Genomic DNA, 13,471 nt, shown 5'->3' on the forward strand with positions numbered 1-13,471 from the left:
GTAAGCTCCTGGTGCTGGGCTGCAAGGACTGAGAACTTAGCTTTACAGGGGTCACTTCTGCTTCTTCTGTCTGTTGTTACAGAGCAGGGAAAGGCACCAGGGACTGGGTTTTGTCTTGCCAGTTTTCTTGGTGTTTTCCTTGGTGTCACTTGGCAACCTGGAGAAAAATGTTGGTAAATGCGTATGCACAAGTGTGAGTGGGGATGAGGCGGAAGCCGAAATGCAGACCTGCATGCAGTCCATGCAGGACTGTGCTGAGAAGCTTGGGTGGCCTCAGCTTTACCACTTCTGAACTTGCCTTTGCAGTCTTTTTTATTCTCTGGTTATTTAAATAGAAGATAATGCTTCCATCAGTAAATTCCATCACCGAAGAGGTTAAAGTGAAAATCCTAAGGAAAGGATGCAAAATTCAGTCTTTGTTTATCCAGTACTTTGATTGTTGCTCAGTAATCCTGACTGGTATTTTTTTAACCCTGGAATAAAAGCTTTCTTTTGTCCCTTTCAGTTGATCCATTTAACATGACTTTTTTTCATTAATTCTTTCTTGTCTCTCGAGTTCTAGCCGAATTATTTTACATCAACTGAACTTTTATAACTGTTCATATGTGTTTTCTTAGTCCAAGGTGAATGTGATATGTTTGGCCTTTTTCATGCAGAGTAAGTCATTTTACCTGTGGCCTTTGCTGCAGATGTTGAACTTGCACGTGAATGGAAGCTTGGCTCAACTGGATCCTCAGTTCTGCAGAGACCAAACTGCACTGGACAGGATGAAATGTATCAGGGTGGTCTGAGCATCCTTGTTAGGGCTTCTCTCTCCTGAGAATCATACTCGTTTCTTTGACAAACACAAACATTTTGAATAAAATAGTGAAATTGAATCTTCTGCCTTCCCTCCTGTACTTGCAATCACCAGTTAAACACGGAGCTAGAACTGCATATAGCTGGTCATTAAAAAAAAAAAGTTTAATTTTATATTTCTGCAGGCAAAGTTATTTGTACTGTGCTTCTAAGTAGCTGGCTGCTAAAAGGGTTAGTATTCAAGTCATCAGTGAAATTAGTTACAAGTAGTTTGAAAGGATAAAACCACTATGCCAAGTTAATTCCTGGATTGTTAATTTCAGATTAGTATCATAAGGGCAAAATTTTTCCCATTTTGCTTCTGTATAGCTATATTGGCTGCAGATGCAAAAGGCAACTTGAATACTTGCTGGATATTGTACACTGGGGTTTATGGCTTCCTGGGTGGTCTGCATGGAGTTTTCAGACATGAGACAATGCATCTCTCACTTGCAGCCTGGTAGCTGTATTTCTGTTGGATTCTTTGGAGGAATTTCCATGCTAATGCCAACATTGAATTTGTCACAGGATTTGCATAATTTATAGAAATTGCTATACTTGGCTCTATTTCTGTTCATGTAATCCCAATTACATGCCTTATTATGAAATTGTTGTCAGTTCTTAGATTCTTATTCAGTGCTGATCTTCTTGGAAATGTAGAAATGCATTTTGTTTTTGACCTAGGATGACCTCTTGTTCTTATGGGACACGATGAAACTTCACTTCCCATGTTTGTGCATTTCTGTGCTTCTGTGTGCTGCTGTACCACATTGTCACCTGAGATCTCTAGCTCCTTAGCACAGGTGACTGTGATCTTTAGATTAACTTGTGCTCTTCTAATAATGTTGCTTTTATCTGTCATGGGCCTTTCAGTGTTCTGTGGGCTGATAATATGAAGTCTTGTTCAGATTATTCCAAGATGTTCTTCCAGGGGATGCAAACGAAGTTCTTTATTCCCTTTACTAATTTTTTGCTTTAGAAACAGATCCTGTGCCACACAGCCATAGAGGTGTCTTGTCTGGAAACTGGTGGGTCAGACATGGCCTGGGCTGGATCAGACCTATCAACATGCTTAAATGTGAAGGGAGTTTTCCAGATTGTACCTGTGAGTGGCTCTGCATTATCCTTCAGTGCAGAGACCCCCTAATGACTGGGCTGCTGGGGAAGGGTCATCATGATGATGGTGGAGGCCAGCATCAAACCACAGTTAATATGGCCAGCTGGTCCAAGCTGATTTTTGGTGGAGAAGCTGGAGTCTTTTTACCTTGTACTCTCTAACTATTTTGTTCTGCTTTCTCTAATATTCCAGCACTTCTTTATCCCACTACATGAAAAAGAGGAGAAATATTTCTGTATATCAAGTGGTTAACTTGGTGAGTAAGGCTTTAAACTAAGGTTATGGGAGGAGGAAGCAACCTGTAAGGACACAGAAATAGCATGAGTGCCAAGGCAGGTTATTGACACCTCTATTTTAAATGGAAGAAGGGGTAGGAATGGGATTGTCCCTTTCTTAACCTGTGTGATCAGTTCAGTTCCTCTCCTGTAATCATCACACACTGACCAAACTATTTTAGATGCAGTTGTACTTTCATTTAATGGATCTGTGTTTCTTCTTGCTTTAATTTAAACACAACTCCAGACAAGAATTACCTTTTCCTGAAGCTAGGCTCTGTGTTTGGCTTTCTTCAGATCTTTGGGGCTTTGTCTGTCTTTTGTGAATCCAGGCTGCTTCCAGCTGGCATGTTGGGCTAACTTTTGGGCCCTTTATTTGTAGTGGTACAGCTAAATGTCTCTGGAAGTCTGTAGCAAGACTCCAATTTTTGCTAAAAAGGAAGATAACTTAGAGGCTGTCATTTTAGAGGGTCCTAGTGGCTTTCCTGGGGGAGCAGCATGTGATAGAGATTAATTTCCAAGCTAATAGTAATGCTGACTTCAAAAAGTTCCCATGAGTGTGAGATGGTCCATGGTGAGGGCAGCATTTCTCTGCCTGCAGTAGCTTGCACATCTCACTCACCAATGAGAGGAAGAAGTGTGGATGCTTCTGGTTTGATGTTACAGCCTGAAACTATAGTTGCACCCTACTGAAAATCAAGAACATACTTGTGCATCTGATTTGAAACCAGAAATGTTGTTTTCTTTTGTAATACTTTTTTTTTTATTTTTTATAAAGTGCCTGTTGCAAGGTAGTTGACATATAATTTTTAAAATATTACTTTTTGTCTCTGTCAGCAATGATCACTGAACATGAAAATTTAAAGCCTAGGGAAGATGAAACTCTTGTGATAAACTGAAGATAAATCTTGAAACATTGCAATGGAGGTCTGTCTTTAATGTTTAGCTCATGTCTGTGTTCTGGTGCTTTGGCTGCAAAGCTAATGAAGTGCTGAGTTAATAGAAATAGAAAGTCCAGGATGCTGTTGTAGTTATGAGGTGATATGTCTCTTATTGCATTTCCTCTGTTTGCATTTCCTGTTAGGAAGAAGGGAATGTTGGTTTGAATGAGATAAGACTGATGACAGATGGGTCAGTGGCTGTAGATGTTTTTAAAGAAAGAGTTATTAAAAAAAGAAAATCTTTGTTGCTGTTTGCATAGTACAGATGTTGGGTTTGGGAGTCAGAAGGGTTAATAAAAATTGATGGCATGTTTCTTTTTCTGGAATGGATAATTTCCTAAGCCCAGTCCTACAGGTGGAGGAGGTGAGGTTGTACAGGACATAATTTCTTGTAGGAGGAATAAACTGGGAAGAAGTTATGAGGAAAGCAGCACATGGGGGAAACAGAACTGTCAGAATGTGGAAAGCGGAGGAGAGAAGCACAGGTGGAGTGGGGATGGTGGGTGGCACTCGGGTGCTGGCAGGGAACAGACAGTATGTGCCAGTATCAAGTGTGCACGTGTTCTGCAGCTTCTGTTACCTAAGTGATGTCAAATAGAATGCTTCCCTTGGTTCAGGAATTAAATCTTAATGGGATTGAAACCAATGGCACAATTTACATTGACCTATCTCGTGCAATCCGTGTCTGAGGTGTGTGTTTAGGCTTTGCTGTTCTGCTGGTAAATGAGAGTGTGAAAAACTTGTGATCTTCTCAGGTAAACTACTGCACCAGGCATTTTAGGGGTGTCTCATGAGAAAATTAATCTTGTATTTCCAATGAGCTCTTTCTAAAAGCTTATGAGAATTTTTTTTTCTTGTTTCTTTTAATCTCAGACTGGGTTATCTTCTCTGTATAGCAGTGAGACTCAGGGGTCCTCAGTGTGAGGAGGCCCCTGAGCCTAACCCAGCAGAAGAACACTACACCTTTTTCTTGTATATCTCATGTGAATTCTAAGTGATTTTTTTGGGGTTTTTTGTATCAAGTGTTTGATTTACAAGATCACAATGTATTCAGAGATGCTGAATGAAAAGCTTATTTTATACATGAGTTACAGATGTTCTGAGTGATAGTTATGTTTCTGTAGCTGCCTCCTGTTCGTGGCATAAACTGACTTTTCAGTTTCCAACTGAACAGCACCTGAAGCACTTCTGCCACCGTGAGTCACTTTCTCTTGAAGAGCAGCTGCTTGATTATGAAGTTGTGAGTTGGAATAGACAGGGAATGAAGACAAATTTCAAAGCTCTACACATCAGAACTTAGGAGGAATGTTTGTAATACAGTTTAGTGGCAAAATTATTTGTACAGCAAGCAGGAAAGCTTTGTTTATCACTGCATAAGTGGTTCCAGTAATGGTTTCTTTTTATCACTCTGGATATCTTGGTTAAATCTAGTGATTTCTAAATTAATGGTTACCCATGTGTTCTCTTGCTCTGGTATTTCCTGGAGATTGAGAAATGTTAATTTAGGAATACCTTAAAGTAACAATAATCTGTATTAACAGCTGCTATAAGGACTTGCTGCTGTTTGGTTTTGGTGCCTTTTGCAGAGGAGACTCTTGCAGCTTTTATCATATTGTGTCCTTTGCTTTTGTTTTCCAGAATATGACAAACTGGGCTTTCTCCTGAACCTGGACTCAAAATTGTAAGTAGAACAGTAGGATTTTTCTTCATTTCTGTAGTTACAGTTTTCTGTCGTAAGCAACTTTTATGCCATCTGGGCAGCTGGCTCACTGGACTCTACCTGGGACAGTCAAGTCCTGCAGCAACCTGACAATTACAGCTCCTTCCCTTGCACTGGGCTTTGCAGGCTAGCTTGGATTGTGGTTCACTGTCATTAATTCCTTAATAACTGATCAAGAGACTATAAATACCCACTTGAAGTCACAACTGTCAGTCTCTGCTCTAGATAGCCTTCTCTTAATCTTCCAAATGAAAAATGTATTACAGATGTGAAAGAAGAAGGAATGTGAATCTACAATTTGCTGGGATGCTTGAGAGTTTTTATTTCCTTTCTACTTGTTTCTTGAAAAATGAATACTACTATTTTTGTTGATAAAATGGAGTGGAAGGAACCTCAGCACAAGGCAGGGACCTCTTGCTACGTCAGAAGGACAATGCAGTGCTGAAGGATGAAGATGCTTCTCATGCTTTTTGCCTTAAATCAGTCGAATTGAGCCTGGGTTGCCGAACACTAGGGGTCAGTAGGGACCCTGTTTCTGGGGTCAGCAACCTGACAGAATTTCTTGGTGAAATCATCTTAAATATTCAAAAAATCTTTGTAAAAATGCTACTAAAAGCCTTCTACTTAAAAGGACCCAGGACCAATCTCATGGCCTTGAGTGACTTGAGAATACATCCCCTGCACAACACGTCATGTCAATACAAACCCTATTCTTAATGTTTTCGAAATAGCATTGTACCTATAGGGAGAAACAATTCAGTTTGGTGATGGTGAGCAGCCTGTGAGCTTCCATAATCGAATAAAAGCACCCTAAGTGTGTTGGGAACTGCTGCTTGCAGGAGATGAGAAAGTCTCTAGGTAGCAGCTTCTTTTTCAGAAGCAGCTGGGTGCATTAACTCAATTAGAGTAACATATAGCAAAAAGATTGCAGAATGTATATGAGAAAGAAGGAATATTGATTATTTGTTTAATTATTTATTTATTTTTCTCCAAAGGCTCTGTATCTTGTCCAGTGGTCAGGAAGGATAGTGTTGGCTGCATAAATAGCTCAAGGTTTCTTTCTGGTCTCATTCAATGTCGTGTTCTACACAGTTTTTGGTGCATGCTGTCTGGAGCCCATGCTGGTGGCACAGTTACCCATTTTCTTTACTAAACTTTCTGTGTTGAGACATCCTAGTGATTTAGAGACTATAGTGTCTCTAAACAGTGTATCAATACACACTGTGGGATGAGACTCACATGGTACATTACCTTCAATTTATACATGTAGAAGTCAAAGTAAAGAGATAATCCAAAATAGTGAAGTGAATAAATAACCTTTGAGTGCATGTCTGCGTGTTGGAGAGGGAAAAATGTTTTTTAAGTTTTTAACTAGACTGATTGGTTTTTTCCCAGACTATTTTTGTGTATTTTGTAATGTCCAATTTATTGAACACGCCTGCTGACTGTCCACACACAGTTGGCATCCCAGTCTGTGCTGCATCCAAACCACTGCCTCCGTCTTCCTTCTCCCACTTGCACTGTCCTTTTCATTTTCCTTTTAGTAAATCCCCTTGAGTCTTCCTTCCCCTCAGGCCTTTGTTCCATTCTTTTTTCCCCTTCTTTGCTGATTTACCTATTTGATCACAGCTCTCCAAGACTCAGTCTGCTTTTTCATATTCTTCAGTATGAGGCCAAGTGAAGTTTTACCTGCTAGAGGGCTTCCAGAACACTGTTTTCTTCTCTTAAAACCTCCCCATTATAAAAACTCTCCATTAGTTTGATTAAAGAAAGATTTTGTTGACTAGTTAAAAAGTCTTAAAGTTAACTTCTAGAAAGACTTATAACAAAATCAGATTATTAAAATAAATACTATAAGCTAACTTAAGGAACAAGGAAAACAAGTACTGTATGTAGGTGAAATAACTTTTTTTTTTTAAAGTGCAGCTTTGTTAGGGTTTTTTAGTTGGATTTTTTTTTCTTTTCGTTGTGGTTTATTTGTTTCTTCTGTAGAATTAAAGCTGATCCTGCTTTGAGAATAGACCTGATGACCTGCAGACTTCACTTCTGACCTGAATTATTCTGGATTTTTTGGTCTGTTTTTTTTTAATAGCAAGGAAGACAGAAAATGGCTGAAAATAGCACAAAACATCAGGAATAAATTTTAAAAGAAAAATGGCTGATAGCCTAAAGGACTTTGCTACCATTCTACAAGTTCACCTTTTGTGGTCAGAAATTTTGTTGTACCAAATTTCTAAGTACAGACTGAATTCAATGGAACTTGGTGGTTAAAAATACTTCCTGTGACTGAGTCAAGATAGTACCATCACAGAAGCACTTTCTGGTTTAAAAAAAATGCTTAGAGTTGAAAGGGGTAATATGTTCTGCACTGATGACTTTATTGGCAGAAATAATTGAATTATATCTGTTGTTGTGAAATAATCGTTCTGGTGGAATCTTGCCATAAATCGTAACTTTATAGGGTTCACTTAATTGACAGCATGTGAGAATCTTGAGTGGCTGGAAGGACTTAAGGCAACAATTAGTTTTCTTTGGATGTTTTTTCTTAATCTTTCGTTTGCTCAAAACCTGTTGCTGGCTGTGTCAATTGATGTCATTGAAACTAACTACCCGTAAGACTAACATTTTCTACAAAGGTAGATCTGCATTACACCTTAAATGCTCTGGCTTGCATTTTGGATGTCATACAAAGGAAAACATTTGACATAAGTAAGTAGTAATGTGTCCATTTGCCTTTGCTTCTTTTTTTTTTTTTTTTTTTTTTTTATGCATTGCTGCTTTAATGTCCTCTACCCTGCAGACATCCAGGGCCTGTTATTAAGATGTAGCACAGTCTGCTGTGGTCACAGGAATGTAATGGTTTTGTTCTCCCTGAATTCATGGAAATGGTAATGAAACCAGATTTGTTCACTTGGGAAGGAATTCTGTCAGAAGCACTTGAATAGTGTTTTCTGTGGGAGCTGTATGTCTGATAAGTGCCTTGCTGTAATTAGGGAGGCTGGCATGGACAGGAATCTCACCTGTAAGGGGATGGCCAGTTTTAAAGATACTGTATGGAAGCTTCATGGAAATGACAGGTTCTGACCAGTCTTATTGGAAAGGAGAATATTAGGATGGAAGATGCTTCCTTCCTAGTGCCTGTGCCTAGGAAGGCTCTTCTTTAGAAAGTCTAACAGCTTTTAAGGGGCAGGATGGTATCCAGGTGGGGATTGTTAATGACATACAGGGTGAATGGAAAGCTGAGGACTTCATAGGCAATGCAGTTTATGAATGAGTTATTCCTTTAGTCAAAATAAGATATAAGTCTCCTCAGGACCTGGTGAGTGAAAAAGATCTGTTGCAAGAGGAGTTCATCTTTTAGTTATGTTTGTACTAACATAACACCATTACCAGAATTAGAAGATCAAAACAAAATATGCCCTAAGTATAGGAACAGGCCAATTGTATCCGTTTCTCCCTGCTAGAGGGTTTTCTGAAGCAGCAGGAACCTTTTTAAAACCTGTAAGGATAATGTCTGACATTTGCTGGTTGTGTAGAGAAAAATACTTATATAAAAACTATGATACGACTCACAGATTTTTATTCTCAGGGGGGCAATAGTTCCTGAACAACTTAAGGCTATCAATCACATTAGTGACTCAGCCAGTGGATTACTAGGTGCCACCAAATGCCAAGATTTGCAGTCACTTTCTAACATCTGTGCTTGGCAATGAGTTGCATGCTTTTGTTATTATTAAATATTTATATTGTAGTAGTTCTTTGAGACTGGCCAGGTCTTAGAAACAAGAGTCTCATTCACTACAAATTCTGAATCATTCCCCAAGCGGAATCTATGTTTGCATTGAATTAAATGAGATTTCCAAAGGAGGATCATGAACGTGGAGTTAATTATAGACTGTATTCAATGCTTATTAAGTGGACCAAGCTGAAGGTTGTATGGTCATTCTTCTGTCACTTAGTACTCTTTGAATGCTTGGTTTAGTCACCTTAATGATTGCTTTGAGTCTGCCATGGCAGATTGCAAGTGTAGATTCATTTGTGTTGAGCATATGAAAAGTTCATCTTTTGTAACCCATATAATTTGGGAGTTTCTCCCTTGCATTGTTGCTCTCGTGCTTCTGTGCCAGCTTTCCTTCCTGCTCTGCTGCTGTGTCATTTCCTCAGTGGGATGGAAGATTAGTGTCTGCTTATGCCCCTCTTTCAAACTCATCCTTCAGAAACTACTTTCAAAGAGACTTCAGCAGATGTATTGGGGATTTGATGCTTATAAACAGAGAAAAGCTCTCCATAGGAACTTGGTAGATATTTTCACCTTCTGCCATAGTTCAAAACCTTGATGTCAAAATCTCAGCTGAAGAATGATGGAAAGATCTTCCCAGGGTTTGACTTTGACTGTGGAAGAGCCACTCCCTCATAAAGTTAAACAAATGTTAGAAGATACACTTGAGTTTCATGGAATCATTTTGCACTTTAACAAAACAGGGGGCCTTATCATTTTCTTTCTATGTAGAAATAGGAAAAAAAAGTTGTTTCCCCTCTCAACTGGAAAAATGATTATAAGATTACTATGGTTCAGAACAACATAATATTAACATACCAGTAGACTCTGTTAACTATATGGTATATATTTTATATTGATATATATTTTATATTGTGTACTTTGGGAATTTTTAGGCAGAACTTAACTAAAAGAATATTTTTTCCAATGAACTTTTTGTTTTGCTATACAGTTTGTGATGTTGTGTATTTACATATTTCTTCATTATTATAGAATAGATTCTAGACGTGCAACAAAGATTTTTTTTAAATATTTATGATGATTTCAACTTTATGTTAAAAAGAAAAGACAAAGAAATTGAGTCTTGCGGGGGGGGGGGGGAACCAGAAATAACAACCTTCACCTTGCAAACTCAAATGAAACTTGATCTAGACTTTGAAAAGACCGTAAAAGTGGAGGGAGTTTGGGCTAAGGAAACACACAGATTGGGTTACTTATGTTTGTTGAAATTTCTTTACTTCAGAGCTTTAATAATGAAGAACTGAAACAGAGCCCCTTCCCCTCATTTTCTTTCTAGGCTGGGAGGTTGCTTTGAAACTATTTGTGTCTTTGTGTGGTACTTTGCCATTACACACTGTAAAAATAAGCAGTAAACGTGTTGGAATGCTGGACTTTCCCCATGCCTGGTGCTGTGGGATTTCTTTCTGCCCTGTTTTGTTTTTTTTTCAATTTGTCTTTTTTGTATTCCTGCAATCCTGAATGAGGGACAAAAGTGAAGAAGTCCCAATGATGTCCTGTCCTGTCCAAGACTAAGAGTGTCTCTCACGGGCTAAATGAAAGGATTCTGACCATCACATGCAAGAGTCTCCTGATGCTTTTTCTGAAAGATTATTTAAATGCTTAGAATGCTTTATGACACTGGTATTTTTCTGGCAATTGGTTATTTATTTCTCTTTCATCTAAGTTTTTTAATTAATCTCCTTCTGCCTGATCTCTTTCATTCTGTAGTAATTGTTTGAGCTCTTGAAATAGTTAAGGAAGTTAACCCAAGCTATTTATAGCAATTCAGTTACCTGGCTGTTGTTCATCCATCAAACCTCTCCCACATTTGGGTGGGATCTAACTGCCATCCCTGTTTTTCTTTTGCCCTTCTTAGTTCATTTCAGTTTGTTTCAATTTTGATCCTTTGGCATTCTGATAAGGATTTCTCATGCAAATCTTTATTATGTAACTTTGGGATTCCTATGTTGGATACAGTCTCAGTTGATGAAGAAGAAGATAAAAATTGTAGAATTCAGAACTGCTGGCAGCTTAGATAGAACTGATTCATTGCTTGATTCGTTAAATGCAAACAAAGTCAAAAACTTACGTTTGGTGCCTTTAAAAGGGCCAGTTTCCTGAAGCTGGAAGTAATTATGAATCAAGCCATGTGGGAAAGCATGTAAAGCAAGAAATATGAATGGCTGGGCATTGTTTAGAGCAGTTTTATACTGTTTGCCCCAAAAGTTCCGTTTCATAAGAAAAAAATGCTCATGGAAAAATATTTTTATTGAGAATACAAGGGAAGACAGTAATAATGTATTTATAGAAAAGGTAGAAGTGTGCAGTAAATGTAGAGTTTTGTTCTGCTTGGATGAGGGGAAAAAATGCTCTCTTTAATATCAACAACAAAATTCTAGTATTAGATATCTAAGTTTATGTGCTTTAGAATTGGTGTGTCTGGATAAGATTCTTGAAAGAATTTCTGAAGAAGTAGCAGAGGACTTTTTAGACTAGTAGAGATTATTAATAAATCTTCAAACACAAGGGGTTCTCCATATCCTTGGCAGAAAGATGAAGTACAAATATTTGAAAAGCAAAAGGGAATGACTCATAAGCTTTTCAATCCATTTTTGATTTTGAGAACAATAGCATATTTGCCAATATGAGTTTCCACAGAGAAAAAGAAGCAATACCTATAGTTCCAGTTATTGTGCTTACTGAAAAATGAACACTTTTTTAAGATGGACTTGTCCTTCCTGTGATTATCCATGAAGGTGCCTGCTATGTGTGAGATTGGTCTCCTTCTTTATATGTTCATCTTAGGACTAAGTTTGTATATTTTGTGTTCTTCTAACCAGCCAGATGAGTTGCATAAAACTGGCAAATCTTAGGGTTTTTTCTACCTTTGTATGTGTAAGGTGGAATGCTTACTTTGCTTGCAACTGTTCACCACAGTAGCATTAACCTAATTAAATGTTTGTTTATTTGTTTTCTGAGAGTGGATATGGTTATAACTAGTTACAAGTTTCTACTATTGTTGTTCTACTACTGTTGTTCGTGGAAAAATTTTTACAGTTGTTGCATTCACAGAAGGCTAAATTTGCTTTAGTAGCAAAACTCTGTTCAGGGAAGATCTAATAGCTCAGAAATGGCAGGGGGGTTGTCATGTTTCTTTGTCCTCTTGAGAGAAGAGTACATTAAAACTGCACTTCATATTCTTCCTTCAGAAATCTGAAAACTCAGAGAAAAAATATCCTCCTAGAAAGACCTTCTTGTTCCCTGAATAGGTTATAAAACTTGAGTGAATTGGGCAATCTAAGCACTGGTCATTCTCAAAACTTCAGTTAAGAGATTAGAAATTACTGCTAGATGTTCTGTGGGTTCATGGGTTTTGATAGAGATTTTTGTTAAAACACTTCCATTCATCATTTTATTCTTGATCTTGGTCATCAAGAGCAAAGCACCAGCACGCACTGTGGAAGCAGGTGATTTGTTGCTGCATGTATTCAATCAAAGCAGCTGTGACCTTAAACTGATGCAAGAGCTTCTTCTCTTGAAAATCCTGAAGGTGTGTGTGATCACCAGGCATCAACTCTTTTGTGCCTGCCTGCAAGGCCAGCAATGTTCCACCTCCAAAGGGAAACCTACTTCCATTTTGTGTTCTCTTGGAAATGTTGTAGGGAACCCTCATCAGATGATGGAATGGAAGTCAAGTGTATTCCAGTAGGTAAATGTTATACTGCATGTCAGGCCTTCCTCTGAACCTTGTCACTTACTCTGAAGAACACGCTTGCACTGGTATCCAGACACTTATAAGCTGGCTCTGAGGTTTTGGAAATGGAGTATATGGATGAGACAACTTACTCTACTCAGTCTGCCTCTAATTTTCTCTTCTATGTTGCTATAATGTGACCAGAGACATCAAAGCTTTGCTCTCTGCCTCATTTTGCTAAGATGGCTGTACATAAATTTTAAGAGTATGTAGTAGTCATCAAGGCAGGAAAGAGTTTAGTGGAACAAACACATACAGACTTCTTGTGTGCTGAGAAAGGACAGTAAAACCAAGACTTACTTTTAACAGTTGTGATGAGTGTCTGTTAGGTAAGAAAACAATATCTTTTTATGCTGCAAGAATGGAAGAAGCCTTATTGTTGTGCTTGAGAACTGTCTAGCAGAAGAGAGGAATGAAGGAGACTGAAGGAACCCTGTTAAATATAATCCAAGGGATACTTTGTTTTATGTGTTCTGTTCCCAGTCTTAAGTCTGGAAGCCTGATAGTAAGCTGTGATGAGTAAAGACCTCCTTATTTGAGTTGCTCTAGGACTGAAGCACAAGGTAAGTTTTGGTTAGGTTGATAAATTTAGGTTATGCTTTTTCTTTCAGGTAGCATGACATTGCTGCTAGCATCCTTGAGAAATCTGCACTGGAGATTTGGAGAAGTACTCCAAAGAACCCTGACTAGGACTGGTGGGAGAGGTGGTAGTGTGTGATGCCCACTGCAATAAACAAAACATGATGAAGGCTACTTTGCAGCAGAAAGGTTAATGGCAGCTGTGTTTGATGTGACATGTTGGGGAAGCAGTCATGTAGCAGTTGTTGCTGTAAGATGTTTTTGAGGTTATGGATGTTTGAATTAAATTATGAGGCTGAGATGAGGTTTTCTCTATTTGCTTTTGAGAAAACCAGGCAAAATTAAATTTAAATTTATTAATTTAAGAAGCTCATGTGATTCTTTCCCAGTTCACAGCAAAAATGAAAACAGGCAGAAATGCTACTGCTAACACTAGCTTGCAGCCCGACTTCTGCTCTAAGAAATGGGAA

General features: G+C 38.3%; 1 protein-coding gene across 15 annotated transcripts in view; it reads left to right on the top strand.

The window, feature by feature from the left end:
* The window catches only part of ST3GAL3 (ST3 beta-galactoside alpha-2,3-sialyltransferase 3), a 185,763-nt gene that overhangs the window by 50,808 nt on the left and 121,484 nt on the right, over nucleotides 1-13,471 (top strand). For 14 of the 15 annotated variants that reach the window (XM_058842189.1, XM_058842188.1, XM_058842194.1 and 11 more), the window contains one exon: nucleotides 4,809-4,851. The exons of the other annotated variant lie outside the window; for it this stretch is intronic. In XM_058842189.1, the coding sequence (XP_058698172.1) occupies nucleotides 4,809-4,851 (43 nt within the window). The remainder of the gene's footprint in view (nucleotides 1-4,808; nucleotides 4,852-13,471) is intronic. 15 annotated transcript variants of the gene reach the window in all.

Source organism: Poecile atricapillus, chromosome 7, assembly GCF_030490865.1.
Source record: "Poecile atricapillus isolate bPoeAtr1 chromosome 7, bPoeAtr1.hap1, whole genome shotgun sequence".
NCBI classification, from domain to species: domain Eukaryota; kingdom Metazoa; phylum Chordata; class Aves; order Passeriformes; family Paridae; genus Poecile; species Poecile atricapillus.